We start from the raw sequence: 21,221 nt of genomic DNA on the forward strand, positions 1-21,221 counted from the left end.
TCAGGTTTTATTTTAAATGTCATCTTGCAAATCAAAATGACTATGAGATACCACCTTAATGCCTGTCAGAATGACTGTCACCAAAAGGACAACAAATAGTAAATGTTGGCAAGGATATGGAGAGAAGGGAACACTTAGGCACTGTTGGTAGGAATGTAAATTGGTGCAACCACTGTGCAAACCAGTATGGAGGATCCTCAAAAAATTAAAGATAGAGTTGCTGTATGCCCTCAGTCTTTCCCAGCATCAGGGTCTTTTCCAATGAGTCAGCTCTTTGCATCAGGTGGCCAAAGTATTGGAGTTTCAGCTTCAACACCAGTCCTTCCAATGAACACCCAGGACTGATCTTTAGGATGCACTGGTTGGATGTCCTTGCAGTCCAAGGGACTCTCAAAAGTTTCCAACACCACAGTTCAAAAGCATCAATCAGTACACCTGGAATTACCGTAATATTGTTCCTCAACTGCATTTCAACTTTTCCCTTAAAAATGACTCATGTGGTAAATTTTCTATATTTTGCCACAAGAAAAAAAAAATTGGGGAAAAAGGTCATCCCAGAGGAGCCCTCCTCCTCCTCCTCAGAGCATCCCAATCTTTTGTAATGTCTGTTTATTTTATCCAAATAGCTTTTTGACCCATTTCATGGATGCTGAAATGAAGCTGTTGAGGGGTCACTAATGGAAATTCCAGATGTCATGCCCACCCTCAGCAGGGTTTGAGTGGAACCTGAGGTTGGAGAGCCTTCCCACCCCTGGCTGCGCCAGCAGACATAGTATCCTGTGCTTTGGGGCATCCCCGTGTTGGGGATGGGGCACAGCCTGTGCTTTCTCTCTGGAGAGTCACTCCCCGGGGGCCTAGGAGAGGCCCAGAGACCAGCAGGGAGGCCAGAGGCTCCCCTGACTCTTCAACTCTGCCCCTTCCAGCCCCCGGCTCATCCAGGCCAGCCCTTCTCTCTGGAGGTGCTGGGGCTGGTTAAGCCCTCAGACACCACGTCCGATTTCTGCTCCCTAGGTCCCAGACCCCTCCCTTCCTTTGCTAAGGTCAACCCCAGCTGGTGGGCGCCTGGACTGGACTGGGGGCGAGGCCACGACGTTGCCCAGCCCCTGCAGCGAACCAGCAAGGGTGTGAGGCTCCCCGGACCCACAGGAAGCCCGAGGTCACACCCGGCAGGTGGTGGTGATGCCCAGGGTCCAGCGCTCCGTCTGGGCGGGCAGCAGCACTGGGCCCTGGCAGCCGAGAGTCGGAAGCCCAGAAAAGCCTTCGCCGTGGGCTCCCCGGAGGGAGGGTGGGAGCTGCGGCGCACCGGGTGGCAGGCCGGCTGGGGGGGGGGTGGTGCTCCGGAGCGCTGGGGACGGGGGGCGGTCTCAGGGCGGGGCCGCGGGGCGAGCCCGGGGCTGGGTGGGGCTGAACTGCAGAAGGGGAGCTTGTGGGTCGCCGAGGGGGAGAAGGTCGGGGTGCGCCCCCAGGGGCCCCTGCCCGCTGTGGTGGGATGGCGGCGGGAGGAGGAGCCGGTGGCCGGGGGTGGCAGGCAGTCACGGGGAGGAAGGGTCCCGAGGGCTGAGGGTTGGGCTGGGGTCGCAGGCTCTGGGGCGGGCTCCTGGGCCAGGCATGCGGGGCTGGCTAGAGAGGATGGGGTCCCGGGTCGGCGCTGGGCCCACAGCTCTGTCTCGCCTTGAGTCCGCCCTTCGCTCCCGCGGGCTGGGCGGGCGGCTTCTGCGGAGGGGCCTCCGGGCCGCCTCGCGTGGCCGCACAGTCGCGTCAGTGGCGCCACCTGGTGGCCCCCGCACGCCCGGCCCGCGTCTCCGCCGCGGGCTTTCTGCCGCTCCCCGAGCCCAGCGGCGGGCGTCTCCCCTCTTCCCACTAAGAACGCCTCTGCCTCCCAGCTGTGGGACCTGGGGCTCTGGCTCCACATCTGTTAAGTGGGCTGTTAAACACCCCGAGGGGCAGGTGTTTTCAAAGTAGTAAATAGGATGCTCCGGGCGGAGTTGCTTAGTACCTGGGCCTGGTTCACCATCTCCTCATGCCCCTCGGGCCTTACCTCCCCGGGAGGCGCAAAGTGAGCCTCTTAGAGGTGAAGTGAGCCCCCCGGGCCTCCCAGGCGGGGAGCGTCGTCTGGGGTCAGAACCCAAGCCTTACTCCGGATCGGCTGAGGGCATGTCCCTGATGCCCAGGGGAAGTGCTGGGGCTGGCTAAGTCCTGTCCCCTGGCGCCAGTCCTTGCCCCTTTGGGCCTCAGGGACCCCGCATGTTGAACGAAGGCTGGGTTTTGAGGGGACTGTGCGCAGCCACATCTCGGCTCTCAGCCGGGCCCCTCCCCACCCCTGGCTCTGACTTCGGGCCGGCTAGGAACAGGCCCGAGGCCCAGACCTCCTGGGTCCCGAGGATGAGGGTTTCATCGCCTCCTGAGCTGGCAGACTCTCCTGACTCTGATGGGCTGGTGGCCTGGCTGGGGGCCCAGGAGCCCTCAGAGTGGCTCTCTCCTCCCATGAACAGTCTCTTCTAGGCAAGTGAGCCTTCCTTCAAGGCCTCCCCTCAGCCCCACTGCCCACCCCTCTGTCCTTGGTCTTGATGTGGTCCCAAGGCTGCCAGGCCCCAAGCTACTCCCTTGCTTACATCTCTCTACCTTGGCTTACCATCAGGGACCTCCTCAGCACCCCCACCTCTTGCCCATGAGCCCCCAATCCTACATGGACCACTGAGCTGACCAGGCCAGTGCTGCGGGCTCCTCAGAGGATACCGATGACCCTCAACTAACCCCTCGCCCTGTCTGGTTCACCCTCTCCCCTGTATGGTGTAGAGCTGCTGGCTGGTGGGGCTCCTATGGGTTCCTTGAACAATACCTGCAGGAGTAAGTGAGGTTTCTGGAAGATTCTGTGGTCGTAGCCTCTGAGCCAGGCAGAGGAGGCGGTTCCTGGGATGGAGGTGGTGCTCCTGGGGTTTCCCACAGGCAGGACCCAGGAAGGGGCCAAGCAGCAGGTGCCCCCGCCTGGCTGGGTGCTGTCCGAGCCCGGCTCCAGGCCCATTCTGCGGCCCCCCACCCTGCCACCCAGAATTTGTCACGGCCGGTGAGTCCTTGCGGTTACAGGGCTCTCACCATGTCTCCTGTGGGAAAGGTGTGAGGAGGCCCAGGCCCAGCTGAGGGCCGTTGGGCCCGTTTACAGGAGGAAAACTGCTTGGGGCGGGGCGGGGCGGGGGGCGGGGAAGCGTGGATTCAGGCCGTGTCTGAGCGGCCTCTGCCTGCCCCCACCACCCTTCAAGGAGGCCAGTGGGGAGCAATCCTGGTGCCCAGGTACCAGAGAGGAGCCAGAGGAAGCTGGTGTGGGCAGAGCTGAGGTGGGTCCCCTGCCTCTGAATGTCAGCTCTGGAGGAAGGGCATCAGGGCCCCACCTCCAGGCCATCTCGGGGAGCCCCTGACCCGGGCACTTTTCTGAGGTTGAAGCCCCAGAAGCCTTTGCTGCGGTCCCAGAACATAGTGGGATTTGAGGTTGGGCCACCAGACCCCCAACCTGTCTTTCCACCTGGCGTTCCTCAGCCAGACCTGCAGGGCCAGAACACCCCCACCCGCTACCCCCGCCGGGGGTGGGGCAGAGGAGAGGTCCCCATGCTGACACCCCCTCCCCTCCGGTCCTAACCTGGCCCCTCACAGGGGTTGAAACGCGGCTAAGCTCTTACAAACCTGCCCCCCCACACCACCCGCACCCCCAAAGAAGAAAAGGCCCAGGTCAGAGAAACCATTTTTGTTGACAGTTATCGCCCTCACCTGGGGAGCTGAGGACTTAAAAACAGGAAACCACGTGGGATGGGGTTTTGTCACCTCACACATACACCCGCGTGCCCACGCTTGCACACGTGCTGCCCACATCCGCAGCCCGCGGGGTCTGTGTGGAGACGCTCGCTGGAAGCCTAAGGATAAAACAAGCTGTGCAAAGACGGTGGCCCCCGGAACGCAGACATCCAGCAGAGGGGGGCGTCCCAGAGGCCCGGAGAGGAGAAAGGCAGATGACCCGGGGTCCCTCTCATCGCACTCCTGAAGGCCCCAAAGCGGCTCTGCGCCCCAGACGGTCCGGGAGCGGGATGCGGTCGGCGCGGGCGTGGAGCGGCCGCTTTTCCGTCTGAGCGTAGAGTCGGTTCTCGACCGAGACGAAGCTGCTGCGCGCGGAGGCCGGCGGGGGCGCCCAGGCGCCGGGGCTCTGGGGTCGGCGCGCGGCGTAGGGGGGGAGCGGCACCCACCCGGGCAGTGGCTGGGGTGGGGGGACCGGGTGCAGGGTTGCCGGGCTGAAGTAGTTGGTGGTCGTGGCGGCGGTGGCGGCGGCGGCGGCGGCGGCGGAGGGGACGTGGAAGGAGGTCAGGGAGGCTTGGCCGGCTGCCTGCAGGGGTGATGGGGACGGAGGCCCGAGTGAGGCTCTATCTCCTGGCCCCCCAGCTGCAGTTCCCTCCGTTCCCCTCCGAAACCAGCCCCCATCCTCACACTGGCTCTCCGGTCTGTCTGGGGGCTGCTGTGTCTCGGCGGCTGAAGCTTCATGACCGACCTGGGGAGAGTGAGGGTGGTCAGAGGCAAAGCGTGTGGCCGGCCTGGGATGGGGGGAGATGGGGGCGGTGGACTGGGCTCAGCGGGGGCTGCGTCTCACCAGTGCCTCTGCCGACGCAGGAGGTAGAGAAGGTAGATGCAGCCAGAGAGGAGGACCCCTGAGACCCCCAGGATCCCAGCCAGGTCGGCCCGCAGCACGGGGGCTGGACTGGGAGCAGGGAGCTCTGTGCCCAGAGAGACATACCAGTGAGGTGGCTGGCGCCCCAAGTCCCTCCCTGTCCCGCCGGCCCCCCTCCTCATCCGCCCCACCTTGGTCTGTGCTGAGGGACAGATTCCCACAGGCCTCCTGGGAGCCCTCAGGGAAGGAAGTGAATTTGCAGCAGAAGGTGGTGTTGGAACTGGAGCCCCTCCCTGCCGTGGGAGCCCTTTCCAAGGTGAGGGAGACGCTGGTACTGGTTTCCCAGCGGGCCTGGCAGGCAGCTGTCCATTTCTTGGTGCCAAATATGGGGTGCAGCACAGCCAGCGTGGTCCCCCCAGCACCGTCGGGGCCCCCGTAGCTCACAGTCACCAGGGAGATGGAGCCCGAGCCCAGGAATCCACAGCGGACGGTGAAGGAGGCCTCGGTGGCCTCCCTCTGAACCTGCAGCCACACCTCCGGAGTCCCTGCGGGAGAAGGTGCAGGGACAAGGTCTGGGCCTGGGTCTCCACCCGCACCCAGGGCCTCTGCTCCTCTGCGGCCCCCACTCACCAGCAGTGAGGCAGAGAGTCAGCAGTGCCCAGAGCAGGCCCAGGGCCCGGGGCCTGTCCATGGCTCCCCTCTGGCCCGGGCTCCAGGGGGCTGTGGTCGTGGGGACAGCACTTGTATTTCCGGTGTCATCGCAGGAAGTATTACGTATGAGGATGAGCCTGCCCTGGGAGCAGCTGCTGGGTACTCTCTGCAAACCTGCCCCACTTCCTTCTCTGAATCTGGGGTCGAGGAATGCCCCCCCCCAGAAATTTAAAGTGACAGTGACAAGGTTTTCCCTGTTCCCACGCTGAGCTCCTGTGTGAGCGGGACGGGGGCTCAGGTTCCCAGCCCTGCCCTGCCTGTGCGTACCAGCCCTGGGGGGAGATATGCTTCAGGGGGACCTGAGAAGATGTCCTTCCCTGGAGAGGGATGGACCCCCTGGTTTGTCTTTAGGAAGAAGGCTGAGACACACACCACCACCCCCAACCTCCCTGAATGGAATGTGGCAGAACTTGGGGAGAGGAAGCGGAGCCCACCAGGCACAGCTGGGCTGTGACCTGCCTGCAGAGCCCTGCTCCATCTGCGCCTTCCTCCCCACAGCTGAGGGCAACTGGCTTCCAGCTGCTAAGGCCAAAGGCGCAGTTGTCTGCAACTCTTCACTCATCTCCAGCCCATCAGGAAATTCTGAAGGCTTCCCATCCTGACCACCTGGCCTCTCCTTAACCACCCTCACCCCAACCCTGCCTCGGGCTCAAGCCGGCTCTCCCCCTCGGAATCGCTCTGGGTCGCTCTCCTGTCCATCTTCCTTTACGGAACACACTGACGAGAGGGCTGCTGTCCCAGTGACAGGTGCTCAGAATGCTTTGTGTCCTGTCTTGTCTTCCGCTGAACTTGCACCTGGGCTGAGAGTGGCTTGTTGAGCTTAAGGGATAGAGCCACGGGTCTGTGTGGAGGACTCCTGTCCGGGGTGTGGTGACAACTCAGAGGGCAGTGGTGCCGAGGCCTGCCCTGCCCACATGCCCCTGATTCAGCATCTCTTCAGATTCCGTGGTGCCAGCCATCAGCCCCCCAGTCTTTCACATCCACACCGGGGAGCCAGAATAAGCAGGGCCTCCAGGCCCGTCGCTTCATGGCACCCAGCCCAGCTGGCGTGCATTCTCTTACCCTTCGACCTTCTCTCAGGCTGGGTGCCGGTCTCCAGACCTGACTCAGACCTGCTCTCTCACCCGCTTTCTCCCCTCCTGCTCCCCTGAGGTGAGGGAGACCTGTGCAGAGCTCGCCCACTTCACTGAGGCCCAGCCCAGCGCGAGTGCCGAGCACCAGGGCACACGGGGCGGACTTCAGCCTCTCTAGCCGGGAGGATCCTTTTCTTCTCCCCACTTTGCGAGGCCCAGGTCAGGCCCCCCCAACTCTAGGAAGCCCCCCCACTCTAGGAAGCTGTCTCGAGAGTGCTTTTCCTTCACGGATAGCCACCCGCCCAGATGGCGGGCCCTGGGTGGTGGCTCTTTTATTAGCCTCCACACGGTCCAAGTACATAGGGGAGCTCAATACTGGGTGACGGATGAATGAAAAGCCCCGGCACAAAGTTAGCCATTCACCAGCTTTTTGCTGTTTTTTCAGTCTTGTAAGTCACGTCGTCCCCAGTAGGTTCTCATCGTGTGGGATTCGGACTCCACATGTGGTGGTGGTTGTGTTTGAAAAGTAGAGAACGTTACTGTTCTTCGCCAGCCGCCCACTCCCTTTTCCCTCTGTATGTTCATTTTCAGTAAGGTTAAGAATGTCCATCTTTTATTGTTTCTAGATTTTGTGTATTGCTTAGGAGGGCCAAATTATAATGTCATAGTTTTGTTTCTATGCTTAACTCTTATGAGAGTTTATGTTTGATCCATGAAGAATTTTAATTTGGAGCTGGTGTTATTTTACAATTTAGGATGCCAGCCAATGTCCCCAAGCCCCTGTTGAATAGTCACTTGCAATCTTTTAAAATTATTATTGGTGGTTGATTTATAACATTAGTTTCAGGCATACAGCATAGTGATTTAAATTTTTTATAGATTATGCTCCATTTAAAGTTACAAAACATTGGCTATATTCCCTGTGCTGTACAAACCTTGTAGCCTTATGTTTTTAAATTGAGGTATAGTTTATGTCCAATATTATATGTTTCAGGTGTACAACAATGATTCACAATTTTAAAGGTTATATTCCATTTCTAATTATAAAATATTGGCTATATTCCCTGTATTACATACTAATATCATTCTAGCTTATTTAATTCATAGTAGTTTGTACCCCTTAGTCGCCCACCCCTGTCTTACCCCTTTGCCATCCCTCTCCCCACTGGTAACCACTAGTTTTTTTCTCCATGAGTGCTTTTTTGTTATAGTCACTGGTCTGTTGCGTTTTTTAAATCCCATTTATAAGCGGTACTGCCCAGTACTTGACTCTCTCTGGCTCATTTCGCTGAGCGTTCGTGCCCTCCAGGCCCATCTGTTGTGATGCTGTCACCTCCCCCCTTATGCCGGTGGCTATTAGTTTATGCGTCTAGGCGCTCCTGTGCCGGGTGCATGTGTATCTGCAGTTATTGCTCTTGGAGTGACCCCTCGATCATGACATAATGCCCTCTTTTGCCTCCTATTCGGTCTTCATTGTGAAGCTGGCTTTGTCTGCCATTAAGTATTGGTGCCTCAGCTTTCTTTTGATCCATTTGCATGGATACCTTTTTCCATCCCCTCTCTTGGTCTCTCCTCAGATTAGAAGTGAGTCTTGCAGGCAGCATATATACGGGTCTTGTATCCATTTAGCCACTCTATGTCTTTAGATTCAAACATTTAGTCTGTTGACATTAAAGTAATTACTGATAGGTATGCACTTATTGCTGTTTTATTAACGCATTACTGACTGGGGGATTTTTGCAGAAACTAACACCTGTGGCATTAATGTGTCTCCAGTCCAAGTGGTGTTTTCTGCTTGTTTTTGTAGTTCTTTTGTTCTTTTTTTGCCTTATTCCCTTGTGAACTGATGACTATCTTTAGTATTTGAATTTCTGTGTGTGTGTGATAGATTTTTGGTTTGTTGTTACCATGAGGTTTACGCATAGCAATCTATATATATATGTGATTAAGTTGCTGATCTCTTGATTTCAGACACATTTTAATATCTTTTTGTTGTGCATCTCTTAACTACTTATTGTGAGTATAGATGATTTTTACTACTTTTGTCTTTTAATCTTACTAATAGCTTTGTGTGTGGTTAACTTACTACTTTTCCGGTATACTTGCCTTTACTAATGAGGTTTTTCCTTTTGTAATGTTCATGTTTCCAGTAGTTAGCTTTTTCTCGCTTGGGCAAGCCCCTTTCAGGTTTCTGTTTGGTAGTGCTGAACTCGTCCAGCTTTTTGCTTGTCTATAAAACTTTTGATCTCTCCATCAAATCTGAACAAAAGCCTCGCCGGGTAAAGTATTCTTAGTTGTAGGTTTTTCTCTTTGACCGCCATATCACGCATCTCCCTTCTGGCCTGCAAAATTCCTGAAAACTCAGCTGATAGCCTTACGAGAGTTCCCTTGTATGAATCTGGTTGCTTTCCCTTACTGCTTTTAATGTTCTCGTTCTGCCAGTTTAATTACAGTGTGTCCTGGTGTCGTCCTCTTTGGGTTGATCCTGTTTGGGACTCTGTGTTTCTTGGACCTGAATGTCTGTTGCTGTCCCCAGATTATGGATGTTTTCAGCTCTTATGTCTTCAAATATGTTTCCTGCCCCTTCCCCCCCTCTCTCTCTCCGCCTTCTGGGACCTCTGTATGTACATGTTAGTGTGCTCCATGTTGTCCTGGAGGTCTCTTAAAACCGTCCTCATTTTTTATTTTCTTCTGTTCAGCTCTACCAATTTCCACTGCTGTCTTCCAGCTCTCTGGTCCATTCCTCTGTATCATTTAATCTGTTTTTTTCTAGTGTATTTTTCTCTTTATTACTCAGTTCCTCTTTATATTTTCTAACTCTTCCTTAAACACTTCTAACTTCTTACTCTGCTTTTCTATTTTTCTCTGAAGTTCTTTGCTCGTCTTTATGGCCATTACCTTCAACTTTTTACTGAGTAGATTGTCTCCACTTCACGTACTTCTGCAACTTTGTCTTTTTCCTTCTTTTGTAACATGTTGCTGTGTCTGTCACCTTCCTCCGCTTAATTTGCTGTTTTTATTTCTATGTAGGGCCAGACTCTTTTTCATGAATGTATTGGAATTCCTGGGCTTCCCTGGTGGCTCAGACAGTAAAGAATATGCCTGCAGTGCAGGAGACCTGGGTTGGATCCCTAAGTTGGGAAGATCCCCTGGAGAGGGAATAGCAACCCACTCCAGTATTTTTGCCTGGAGAAGTCCATGGACAGAGGAGCCCGGTGGGCTACAGCCCATGGAGTTGCAGAGTTGGACATGACTTGAGTGACCAACACACCATCTGGTAGATGGCTTACGTTTTCTGGTCTTGGAGAAGTGGCCTTTGGAGGAGACGTCCTATGTATCCCAGCAGCGCACTCCCCTCTGGTCACCAGGGATACACGCTCTAGGGGTGGCCCTGTGTGGGTTATGGTGGCAGGCTAATTACTGTGGGCAGTCTGGTAGGCATAGCTGGCCCCTAGTTGCGCTGGCTTCTAGGCCCTGTCTTGTGCAGTCTACCAGTTCCTAGTTGGGGCCTGATCACAAGGCAGCTAGCTGACTGCAGAACCCCAGGGGTCCTGGGACCAGTGCTGGTTTACTGGTGGGCAGAGATGGGTCCCAGGGTCTCTGGTTACTGGGCCCTGTGGATCCTGACATTGGTGTCAACCTGCTTGCTGGGTGGTGCTAAATCCCAAGTTCTCTGGCCAAGGGGCCCAAGGTGTCCTAGAATTGGTGAGCAGGGTCCAGGGGGATGCCAGGGCTGGTGCCTACCTGCCTGCTGATGGGCGGGCTGGGTCCCACTATGGCAGACTATGGGGCAGCGCTGGTCTGGGGCTAATATCTACCTGTCGGCAGGTGGGGCTAGGGCTTGCCAGCTCGCTACTAGCTGGACCCAGGGCCCAGGGGTCTTGGGGCTGGTACTTGCTGACTGATGGGTGGAATTGCGTCCCAGAGGGAGGAGTCCACATGGGACTTGCCAGCGCCAGTGTCCTTGTGGTAGAACAAGCTCTTCTGCCAGCACTTATATCCCCAGGGTGGATGCCGGTTGCCCCCTGCCTCTCTGGGAGACTCTCCGAGGTGGCCTGCCTCAGACTCTTCTGCCCGGAGTCCCCCACCGTGTGTTTCTATGTGCCCTTTAAGAGTGGAGTCCATTTCCCACAGCCCTCTGGCCCCTACAAGCAAGCCCCACCAGCCTTCAAGGCCATTCTGCAGGCCCATCTTCCCAATGGCTTTGGCGCCTGATGTGGGCCGCCAACCCCATGGTCCACGGGGAGAGCCTCTGCAACCGTAGTTACTTTTGTATCTGAGGGTTGCTTGCTCTGGGTTGACTCTGTCCTAACTCTGCCCCTTACCCATTTTGTGGTTCCTTCTTTATATCTTTAGTTGTAGATCTTTTCTGGTCTTTCTCATTAATTCTTCTGTGGTTAATTTTGGTGTGCCCATGAGAAGAGGTAACTAAGGGTCTTTCTACTCCATCTTGCCAAGTCCCCTCGGTCTCTTGGTGTCCTAATCACTAATTCTTACAAAGGGGCCTACTTCTGGGTTCTTTCCTCATCTACCCATTGATTTGATTATTCCAGTGTCAATATCACATGGTCCTAAGTAGAATGCTTTTCTGTTCTGATGTATGTGAAGGTGCTCATCCTTTCTCAGAACTTCTTGGCTATTCCTGAAGTCTCCAGAATTTTGCGCTCTGGAGACACAGAGGTCATTAAAATCTTAAGTACAGTGAGCCCTGTATTCACACCACTGTTGGCCTTTGCCCTCTGGCCTGGAGGTACAGGTTAGATAACACAGGTCTGGTACTGGCCACCTCCTGCTCTGACATCTCCTGGTGAAACCCCTGTGGTCACAGCCCTAGTCTTCCTGCAGAGCAAGCAGCGCCTGTGATCAGTCTCTGGAAACCTCGAGGGTTTGAACTGGGGCTAGGATTTCCCAGGTCTTCACGATCAGGCAAAGCAGCGGGAAAGCTGCTTGAGTGTGACTGGAGGACCAGGTGAATGGCGCAGGGGCAGCACTCTGCCCATGACAGGCTCCAGCCCTCAGTGGATCCTGGTGACCATCCACAATGACGACCATCCTCATTTTGAGTTTGTAGAGACAGACTCATTTTTACATCTATTTAAAATGTGTATAATAGGCCACTTAAGTTCTTGCATCAAAATAATGTAAAATATTATATCTGAGTGTATCAGTTCAGTTCACTCAGTCATGTCCGACCCTTTGTGACCCCATGAATCGCAGCACGCCAGGCCTCCCTGTCCATCACCAACTCCTGGAATTCACTCAGACTCAAGTCCATCGAGTCCGTGATGCCATCCAGCCATCTCATCCTGTCGTCCCCTTCTCCTCCTGCCCCCAATCCCTCCCAGCATCAGTCTTTTCCAATGAGTCAACTCTTCGCATGAGGTGGCCCAAGTACTGGAGTTTCAGCTTTAGCATCAGTCCTTCCAAAGAAATCCCAGGGTTGATCTCCTTCAGAATGGACTGGTTGGATCTCCTTGCAGTCCAAGGGACTCTCAAGAGTCTTCTCCAACACCACAGTTCAAAAGCATCGATTCTTCGGTGCTCAGCCTTCTTCACAGTCCAACTCTAACATCCATACACGACTACCGGAAAAACCATAGCCTTGACTAGACCGTAGCCAGCAAAGTAATGTCTCTGCTACTATGTGCTAAATTTGTTAACTATGAAACTAACATATGTGAATTGCTCCTAACAACTGCCTTAAGAGCAACTACTTTATCCAGCATCACAAAGCTAGCAGTACACAGTGAACAAAAGTTGTAGTTCCCAAACTGACTCTAACCACTACGCTCAGCAGCTCGTCCCAGTGAAAAATTTAAGTGGAATAATGTTTTTGTCCCGAAAGCCGCGGCATCTGCCACCTCAGCAGAAAACCTGTGCTGAGTCCCCACCTCAGGTGCCCTTGCCATCCTGATGGGGGAAGCCAACGCACGACCCTGTTTTTCTGCTTCTGCCACACCACTCAGCCCATGACCGGTCTAATCTCCTGAAGTAAATGGACTGTCCTTTAGGTCTCCCCAGCATCCTGAGCCCCTGCCCTCTAGTTTCCTGAGGTCCCTGGGTTCATCTTTGGCGAGTTTGCTGGCTTTCCATTTCTCCCCTCCTGCCTGAGCACTCTTCAGGGCCTATTTCTCAGCAATCCCACTCCACACACAGGGTTTTCAGGGAATCTGAGCTAGAGAGTGAATTGCTTTGTGGCCTCTTCTCAGGATCCTGATGTTCCCCCCTTTTCCCTGGGAAGGAACTACAGAGAAGGCCTTAAAATGTATTTATGAAAATACCGTCCCATTCTCTCACGTCACCCAAGCACAAATTCTTACATCCTGTAACCCCCAGGGTCAGTGTTGCCTGGAGTTCAAAGGACAAAGTGAAAACTTTAAATGTTTCTTAGTGGAAGGCTTTTCTCAACAAACTGGAAAAACCCTCTTCACTTTAGGAGAGAACACCAACTCTTCCAGGGCTTCCCTGGCGGCTCAGATAGTGAAGAATCTGCCCACAGTGTAGGAGACCTGGGCTCTATCCCTGGGTTGGGAAGATCCCCTGGCGGAGGGCATAGCAACCCACTCCAGTATTCTTGCCTGGAGAATCCCATGGACAGAGGAGCCTGTACAGTCCATGGGGTCACAAAGAGCTAGACATGACTGACACTTTTTCAACAACTCACCTTCTGGCAGAGTTCATGGTTGCAAAGGAAGAAAAAGTCTTACTGAAAAATATTTAAAATGATTTAAGCAGTGATTCAGCAGACAGGCCAGGCACAGCAACGCCAGTCCCCTGCAAACATTCGTGTCACTGTCAACACGGGAAGGTTCAGCCGTGCAGAGGCCTCCACCTCTCCTGCCCGAACTGGCCTCAGCTATGGTTCCATCCTGACCTGGGCCTGACTGTCTGGAGCTGCTGCTTAGGAAGCCCCAGCCCTACCTGAGCCAGCATGGGGCTTACTGGCACAGAACCCTCCAGAGCTGCAGCTGTCAAGGTGGGGTGCCTGCAAACTCAGGTGGTACAAAATATCCACTGGTGTCACGTAGGAAAAATGGACATTTCTAAAGATAACTAATAAAAAGTTAACTTCATTGTATTTTCAAGTGACACTGGTGCCCTCACTTGGGTACACCTGCCACGGTTCACCACTAACAAGGGCAGTATCATGAGGTCAGAGAAGTAAACTCAGCTCGCATGACCAACTGCAACTTAACGTGCTACAGGATGTAGGGAGTTTTTGTCCCAAACAATGTGTTTCTCCCTCTAAGAATGCTGTTATTTCAACTTGGAAATCACTTTCTCACCTGTTGACAAGTCTTCCAAATGAAGAATCTCAGTGGGTTTTGATTCATCTGTTTAAAAAGTAACAGATGCAGCCAAAGCAGCACTCGTTCCATTTGGATTTAAATCTGTTTGAAAGATACTCTTTTCGATGACCCAGAGAGATGTTATGGGGAGGGAGGTGGGAGGGGGGTTCAAGTTTGGGAACGCATGTACACCTGTGGTGGATTCATGTCAATGTATGGCAAAACCAATACAGTATTGTAAAGTAAAATAAAGTAAAAATAAAAATTAAAAAAAAAGTTGTTTATTTTGATAGTTTTAAACACACTTTTAACTAGAACTTCAGAAAATAAGCCATGATTTAAAAAATGTTTCTCATAACAGGGGCGGAGATAAGATGGTGGAGAAGGACATGAGTTTACCTCCTCTTATAAAAATACCAAAATTGCAGTGAACTGCTAAACAGCCAGTGGCAAACGCTGGGACCTACCAAAGATATCCTGCATCCAAAGACCAAGTAACCACAAGGAGACGGTAGGAGGGGTGCAACTGCAATCAAAATGCTTCCTCGTGTTTCTCACTGTGCTCAGTATAATGTTTCTTTTAGAGCAAAAAAGGGGTTTTTGTACTGTTAACCAATAAAATACTTTAAAACATTCCATAAATTCATCCATTACATGTGAATGCATAATAAAAGAGGTGGTACATTTTTACTTTATAAATAATTTTTAAACTGACAAATATGTCCAAAGCATCTTGTGACTCTAAGGTTCTGTTTCAGTTACTAATGATGCATAATGAACCCCCCAAAATGGTGTAAACACCACTGTTCAGTTATGCTCTTGGATTCTGTGGGTCAGGAATCTGGAAAAGGTACTGGGAAGATGGCTTGTCTCTGTTCCCTGATGTCTGGGACCTTAACTAGAAGACTCAAAAGCTGAGCATTAGAATCACCTGATTCACATCTGAACCCCGTCTGGCGACTGGTGCTCAGTACAGGCTAGGACCTCAGGGCTGCTGGAGGGACAACTCCATGTGACCTCTCCACGTGGCTGCTGGAGCACCAAGAGTGAGTATCTCAAGAAACAGGATGTGGAAGCTGCCAGTTTATTCACGGTCTGGGCTTAGAAATTGGCCCAGCATCACTCCACCATATTCTGTTTACCTAGCACTCACAGAGCCCATGTTCAAAGGAAAAGGACGTAGATGCAAACTCTCAATATATGGAGAGTGGCAAAGAATTTGGGGAACATGATGTAAAGCATGCACAGATTCTAAGGCTGGGACTCAGCCTCCTACACTGGTCTGTTGGCTGCATAAAGATCTCCACATTTACAGAGCTTCCAACTTTCTTTTGATCTCATGAAATACCAGCTTGACTGGTATTTAAGTAACTTGGGATTCTTTCTCCTCCTAGACCCCTAGTGACCTCTGTATCTTCACCTTGGTCTTCCCACTCTGCTCCCAGACCCCTCAGAAAAGGCTCCTCTCTGGACCCGCTCCACTGAATACAGGTAAAGGTGCCCGGGGCACTGGCACTCTGCCTTTCTAAAATGGGACTCACAAACCCAACTTCTAGCTTTTATCTGGAGGGACGGAGAAGGAGGAAGAAATTAGTTTGGTTGAGTGACCTCATCACAGGAAACCACGCATCCTTCTGCAGAAACCACTGGACTGGCTGGATGACTGTGTCCACCCTGGGACGCCACACAGCGAGAACGTGAGATTGATTACAGCAGATGGGGAGGACGGGGAAGAACTGAAGTTGTATCTAAAAGGAGAGGCTGAAGAGTTCCTTAAACCACACAAGGAAGCAGTCACAGCAGAAAAAGTGACAACAGTTTTCAGGTATTCGATTACTTGTTAGAGGGAATGGAGAACAGTGTTTCAAGAAGCAAAATGAGAACAAGTCAGTTCCTAGAAGTCCAGTAGCCAGAGGCTATTCTATGGAGTCTGGGTGAGAGATGACGGCAGCACTGACAGGAGAGAGATCAGAGAAATTCTGGAGAATGACTTGCCAGGACTTGGTGAGGAACTAGCTGGGGAATGAAAGGATGAGGAGAGGGTGGTGGTGAGGGTTTGGGGTTGGACATTCAGAATATCTTCTGAGTTTCTTCCCAACTCTCAGATACTGAGGTTCTGTAATAAAAGTTCAAGTTACAACAGCTGTCTCTGGGATGAGGGCATGAAATTATCCCTAGAAAGAAGCACATGGGTGAGGGCTACCAAGACATGGAAACTGGCCTGGTCTCAGTGGAGGCACACGGTCCGCCCTTCGGGATACTTCCCCTACCTTCCCTCTTCGACCTAAACTCGTTCCACCAGGCAAACTGCTCGGAGGCAGCCAGTCTCCCATTGACTAAGCAACACATCCCTGAGAGCCAGTGCACAAAGCACCTGCCAGGGGCAGGGGCAACACCAGCACCTGTACATGGGACCACAGGGCTGGGGAGAGCTGCTTAAGGCTCCAGCAAAGAACCTGACCTCCCATCAGTTTAACAGTCTCAAGCCACATCCTGCAACTGACTCATACATGTTTATTGAGCTAAATCAATAGGGCACAAAAGAAGCTCAGAAACTTTCCCACAATACAGAAAAATATATGGGCTCCTTATTTTCAACACAGGTGTGCGGTGCCCCTCTCCACAACTGAGGTGATGTCCCCCGCCAAATCCAAACAGCAGAAAATAGGCACTCTGCTCAAAGAAAGGGACGGAGCCCTAGGAAGGACAGGAGCTTGTGACTGCTCCAGTCTAGCATCGCCAGAGAAGGCCAGGGTAGCAAGGCACAGCCCAACTCTTTCCCCTCAGAGACCAGGGGTGGGGAAGCAATGATTCCTTTCATTCCATCTTTTCTGCTGGCCTTTTCTAAGTGGTCATGTCCTGGAGATGGGGAAGGACCTAGGGTTACATCAGAAATCCTGTAATGAGAAAGAGGAAAGTAATTTACAGAGACCTAACAATGGACCAGAGGTCAAAGAGATGATTGCAACGTCCTCCAGGTGACAAACTCTCCTCTTCCGGTACTGCCCCTCCCCCAGGACACGCTAAAGCCCCAGGCGACTGAGACGGCAGCCCCAAGGCTGCGGCCTCTTAACTTGCCTTCTGCAGTCTGTTCTGGGGACACTCACCTCCATGTTCAGCTCTGTAGAATCTAAAAGGTCCAGCCTGTGCTCACTGGAGGAGGAGGACTAGAGAGAACGGGGTCAAATGTCAGAACAGTCCCTCCCCACTCCCATCACCTGCAGACAACAGAGGGTCCTTTCCCTCTCATGTGGCAAATTTCAGGCCGAGTGGGTCCCTGAAGCCAGGGAGGGCAGAGGAGCAAAGTGAGAGTCATCAGGGCAGTGCCCCCTCTCCTGGCCTGCCGGAGACCTTACATTTGCTCAGCTCTGGAACCAGAGATTGGGTTTTCCTGGGGGAACTTTAGCACTAAACACCTAACAGAGGTCCTGCTGTCTAGGCTCTGGGTGGAGCATTTTGTCTGGTTTTGCCTTCGTGCACAAGACCCCCTCAACCTCCACCCCGCTCCGCTATGCCCGTTCCTCCTCAAAGAGCAGAGAAGGGAACAGCAGCAGAAACACAATCCTCTTCTGTTTATAAGGTGCCTTTTCTCTGTATCTTATGTAAAGGTCCATTTTAAAGATGAGGCTTAGAGGGGTTATGGAGTTAACTTGATAAAGCAGGGGAACCTAGGACTCGTACGAGACATCTCATTTGAATTCCATGTGTTTCCTACTGAACTGGCAGCATTTCCTCCTGCGGAAACAGGCAGGCAAGAGCAGTGGAATGAGTTGGGGAGGGGCTCGGGCAGCCCTCTCAGGAGCAGAGGTTGGTTGAGCCTGCGCTGGGACACGAGAGACTTGCTGCCAGGTTCCAAGCACTGGGTAACCTCCCATTTCTCTCTAGCTTGAGGGCTTCCTTTAATTCTGGGGCAATTAAGAAACAAAATACTTACATGGGGACTGAGAATGGGAGTGTGGTTCCAGTCCTTTTTGGTACTTAAAGTCCAAGCAAAGTGAACAGAAACTTACAAACCCTTACTCTTTTATGACTCTTTCAAAGCGTCTGGGGCAGCTTCCAGGGACAAGGCATCACAGGACAAAGGAGAATCACTCTAGGTTCTGTCCCTCGCATCTGCTTCCAGTTCTAAAGGGAGAAGGGACTACTGGGTCCACTCACCTTGCCTGAACCTTGCCAATCTTCACTCGAGTCGTTCTGAACTTCTAATTCTTCCTCATCCTCTTCCATCAAGCTGAGCCTGGAAGCAGTGGCCAAGAGTAGAGGTTTTCAAGGACCCAAGAGGAATGGGGCACCCCAGGGGAATGGGGAAGCAGGGGCAGGGCAGTAAGCAGACCAGGGGTCCAGATTCGCACCCCTGCTCCCATCAGAGCAGCTCTACTTCTGTCCATTTTATACACTAGGGCTCCACATTACACTGGAAGGAAGTGCTGTGTGGTTAGAGCCAGTCCAGAAAGCACCAGCACAGCAGCACTGATGAGGGAGAATCCCCTCGTGACGGGGGACAGACTTGAAGTGAAGACAGAAGATGACGAGAAAAGCTCACCGGGTCAGCTGCTTGCCCAGACCAGGACCTGAAGGGTTGAGCGGAGTCTGGAAATGCTGTGGACTCAAGGACCTTGACCTTGGGTTGCCTAAAATGTACAGGCTGTTGGGAATGAAGTTGGATCAGTGACAAGGGATAAAAATATAGGGTAAAAAGAGGAGGTAAAGTGGCCAGCATTAAAGCCAGCACAAAGTTCAGAGTGGAGGGGAAAAGAGAAAACGAAAAGCTGAAAAACGGGGAAAGGACCTGAGAAGAACCAAGAATGAGGGGGTCCTGTGGCAGGCAACAACACAACACAGACAGGGAGACACTAGACTGGGGAATCAGAGCCAGGCTTCCCCGGGGGACACACCCTTGGGGAAATGCCAGTTCTGAGCTGCTGCCTTCTTCCATCTCCTCCGACACCCCAAGGGGCTGCCCACTCTTCACAGCTGTGGAGGTGAGGGCAGGTGTGGCTGGGATGCTGTTTGGCTGTAGGCTTTCCTCCTGGGATGCAGAGACGTCTTCTCTGTGCTGCCTGGAGGGCCCTGAAAAGCAGCAGAGGCACATGCTTACTGGAGACCAGGTACCACTAGACACTTCAGATTTTCAAGATCTGCTCAGGATTTGGTAAGAAAAAGTTAAGTAAGAAGGCAACAGAAAATCTAGACGGTCTCATTACGACATGACTAAAACTGAGCACAGCCCTACGTATTAAAAAGTAGGGGTTATAGAATTGTATCAAGGGCTTGTCCAGGAGAAATTCATACACACCTTAGAAAACAAGATGGAAAGAGACATACCTTCCACAGATAAACAGTAATGTACAAACACAAATGTGACAGAAGGCTGGAGTCGCTGAGACTGAGAGGTCTCAGGTAATCAATGAAGAAATCTGAGATTCCATTCATTCAAGGTTTCTGTAGTGAGAAAAAGTTTAGAATGGCCTGAAACTAGGCAGGAAGCATGAGAGTTAAGGAGAAACAGAAAAATGAAAGACTGGATTTTCTAAAAGCCAGAAAAAAAATGAAATGACCGTAATGTCAGCATAGTTCTAATATGAAGGATAAAAGGAAAACCTGGGGCTCAAAATATTAAGGACTGTCTCTTATAGAGACTGAGGAAGGCAAAGGAGAAAGAAGCCAAAACGTTTAGAAAACCCAGGTAATGCTATTTTAAAACATAAGTCAAACTGATATTAGTATTTATCAACTGGAAATACTCATACACCTATTGTCTCCTTCCCCACAGCCTTGTTTGCACTCTGAAACCAATAACCAGAGAGTGAGCTGCTTCTGGTGTAAAGCAGAACATCCCCTAAACAGGGAAGAGCCACACCTGTGAGCTTGTCTTCCGAGAATAAACCTGAGCCGCCATATGACTCCTAATCTCCCAGCCTATTTAACTGGTGTAATGTCCAAGGATTCAGCCCTAGGACCTCTCCCCATCTCCATCCTCAGTGGCTTTCTTCGCCCTTCAGGTTCATGACTTTAAGCACCAACTCCTGCATCTATCTCAAGCTTCTGCCCCCACCCCACCCCTGCACTCCAGACTCCTGTCTCCAGCATCTCCACCTGTAACATACCAAAGTCCTGGTCTCACTTCTTACAGACTTCCCCATCTCAGCTGCTATCAACTCCAGTCTTCCAATTGTTAGGCCAAAACCCTTGGAGTCATCCACAACTTCTTTCTCACAACTCCTTTCTCTCATATTTTACATTCTCTTATTACGAGGCCCTGTTAGTGACAGCTTGGAAATATGTCCAGAATCTAGTCACTTCTCACATCTGTCTCTCCCCAGTTCACCCGCTCCCTGCTGTCTGGGCCCCTGCAGCAGGCCTCCTCAGCAGTTCTTTGCCTTCAAGCCTTGCCTCTCCTTCAGTCAGTTCTCCACACAGCACCCAGGAACCCCTTAAAATATAAGGCGGATCCTGTCACTCCTCTGCTCAAATCCCTCAATGTTTACCCACTTCACTCTGAGTAAAAGCCAGAGGTTTTATTCTGACTTACGCTTGGGACCCTGACAACCTCTTTGGTCCTGTATCCTACACAATCTCCACTCAGCAATACTGGCCTTCTTAGCTATTCCTTGAACAAGCCAGAGACACCCCACCATGGTCTCCGGACTACTTGCACCCGCCTGTATGCTATTCCCTTAGCTGCCCCTTTTTTTAAAACTTTTTGGCTGTGTTGTATGTGGGATCTTAGTTCTTTGACCAGGGATTGAACCCACAGCCGCTGCATTGAAAGCACAGTCTTAACCACTGGACTGCCAGGTTAAGTCCTCATCTGCTATTCTGATAGACACCAGGCACCCCCCTCACTCTGTCCAGTTTTTGCCCTGCATTCATACTCTCTGTGGCTTTCCCCGATCACTTTTTGTAAGACTCTCCCCACCCTCTTCCACAGCACATCGCTATCTGACACTATTCCAAAGAAAGCTCACTCCTGGGTTCCAAGCACGACTGAATGCAAGGCGTGCAGTAAGTATGATGAATGAGCAACGGAACCAATTTTTTCAGTTTTATCCTAACTTTACAAACCCTCTGTTTTAGGTAAACCAATCTATCTATTCATGTGCTTTGGCAAACACTGACCTGTTTTGCTTGTGCTGTTCTGCTAGTCCATGGTACTTATTCTTCCTCTGTTCAGCTTATATAAATCTTACCCATTTTTCAATATCTAGCTTAAATACCATCTTCTTGATAAAGCCTTCATAGATCAACTGAACATAAAATGATACCTTTCTTCTCTGAATTCTATAGCAGTCATCTGTCCAACCCCGGGGAAGTTATCACTTACTGGTGACTTCACAGCTCAGATTTTCTATAAATGTATTTTCTTTCTTTTCTATTAGATGGTAAGCTGCTTGAGAATCTGTCATGGCCTCTAAAACACCTAATACAGTATCTTGCGTATGGTAGGTCCTTAACAAGTATTACTTTACTGATTAAAAGCAGAGTTTCCTAGTGGTATGAAAG

General features: G+C 51.9%; 2 protein-coding genes and 1 long non-coding RNA gene across 6 annotated transcripts in view; 1 reads left to right on the top strand and 2 right to left on the bottom strand.

Moving 5' to 3' along the window:
• Positions 1 to 3,721: 3,721 nt before the first annotated feature.
• Positions 3,722 to 5,484, bottom strand: PVRIG (PVR related immunoglobulin domain containing). Of its 2 annotated transcripts, XM_069571136.1 has the most exons (5): positions 5,276 to 5,483; positions 4,837 to 5,190; positions 4,628 to 4,751; positions 4,468 to 4,528; positions 3,722 to 4,366 (listed from the first exon to the last, which is right to left on the bottom strand). In XM_069571136.1, the coding sequence occupies exons 1-5, from the start codon at positions 5,334 to 5,336 to the stop codon at positions 4,016 to 4,018; spliced, it is 951 nt and encodes a 316-aa protein (XP_069427237.1). In that variant the 5' UTR covers positions 5,337 to 5,483; the 3' UTR covers positions 3,722 to 4,015. The 2 variants fall into 2 exon arrangements, with proteins under 2 accessions (XP_069427237.1, XP_069427238.1); XM_069571137.1 differs by having other exon boundaries at positions 4,628 to 5,190; positions 5,276 to 5,484.
• Positions 5,485 to 5,707: 223 nt separating this feature from the next.
• LOC138429522 (uncharacterized) lies at positions 5,708 to 14,360 on the top strand. Its single transcript, XR_011252824.1, has 2 exons — positions 5,708 to 6,103; positions 14,080 to 14,360. It is a non-coding gene; the product is annotated as an uncharacterized lncRNA (long non-coding RNA).
• Positions 14,361 to 16,212: 1,852 nt separating this feature from the next.
• STAG3 (STAG3 cohesin complex component) overlaps positions 16,213 to 21,221 on the bottom strand; it is a 28,718-nt gene continuing 23,709 nt past the window's right edge. For all 3 annotated transcript variants that reach the window (XM_069571129.1, XM_069571128.1, XM_069571130.1), the window contains 5 exons: positions 18,614 to 18,788; positions 18,262 to 18,363; positions 17,877 to 17,955; positions 16,826 to 16,885; positions 16,213 to 16,615 (listed from right to left, as the gene is read on the bottom strand). In XM_069571129.1, coding sequence (XP_069427230.1) covers positions 16,607 to 16,615; positions 16,826 to 16,885; positions 17,877 to 17,955; positions 18,262 to 18,363; positions 18,614 to 18,788 — 425 coding nt within the window. In that variant the 3' untranslated portion in view covers positions 16,213 to 16,606. The remainder of the gene's footprint in view (positions 16,616 to 16,825; positions 16,886 to 17,876; positions 17,956 to 18,261; positions 18,364 to 18,613; positions 18,789 to 21,221) is intronic.

This window comes from Ovis canadensis, chromosome 24, assembly GCF_042477335.2.
Source record: "Ovis canadensis isolate MfBH-ARS-UI-01 breed Bighorn chromosome 24, ARS-UI_OviCan_v2, whole genome shotgun sequence".
Lineage (NCBI taxonomy): Eukaryota > Metazoa > Chordata > Mammalia > Artiodactyla > Bovidae > Ovis > Ovis canadensis.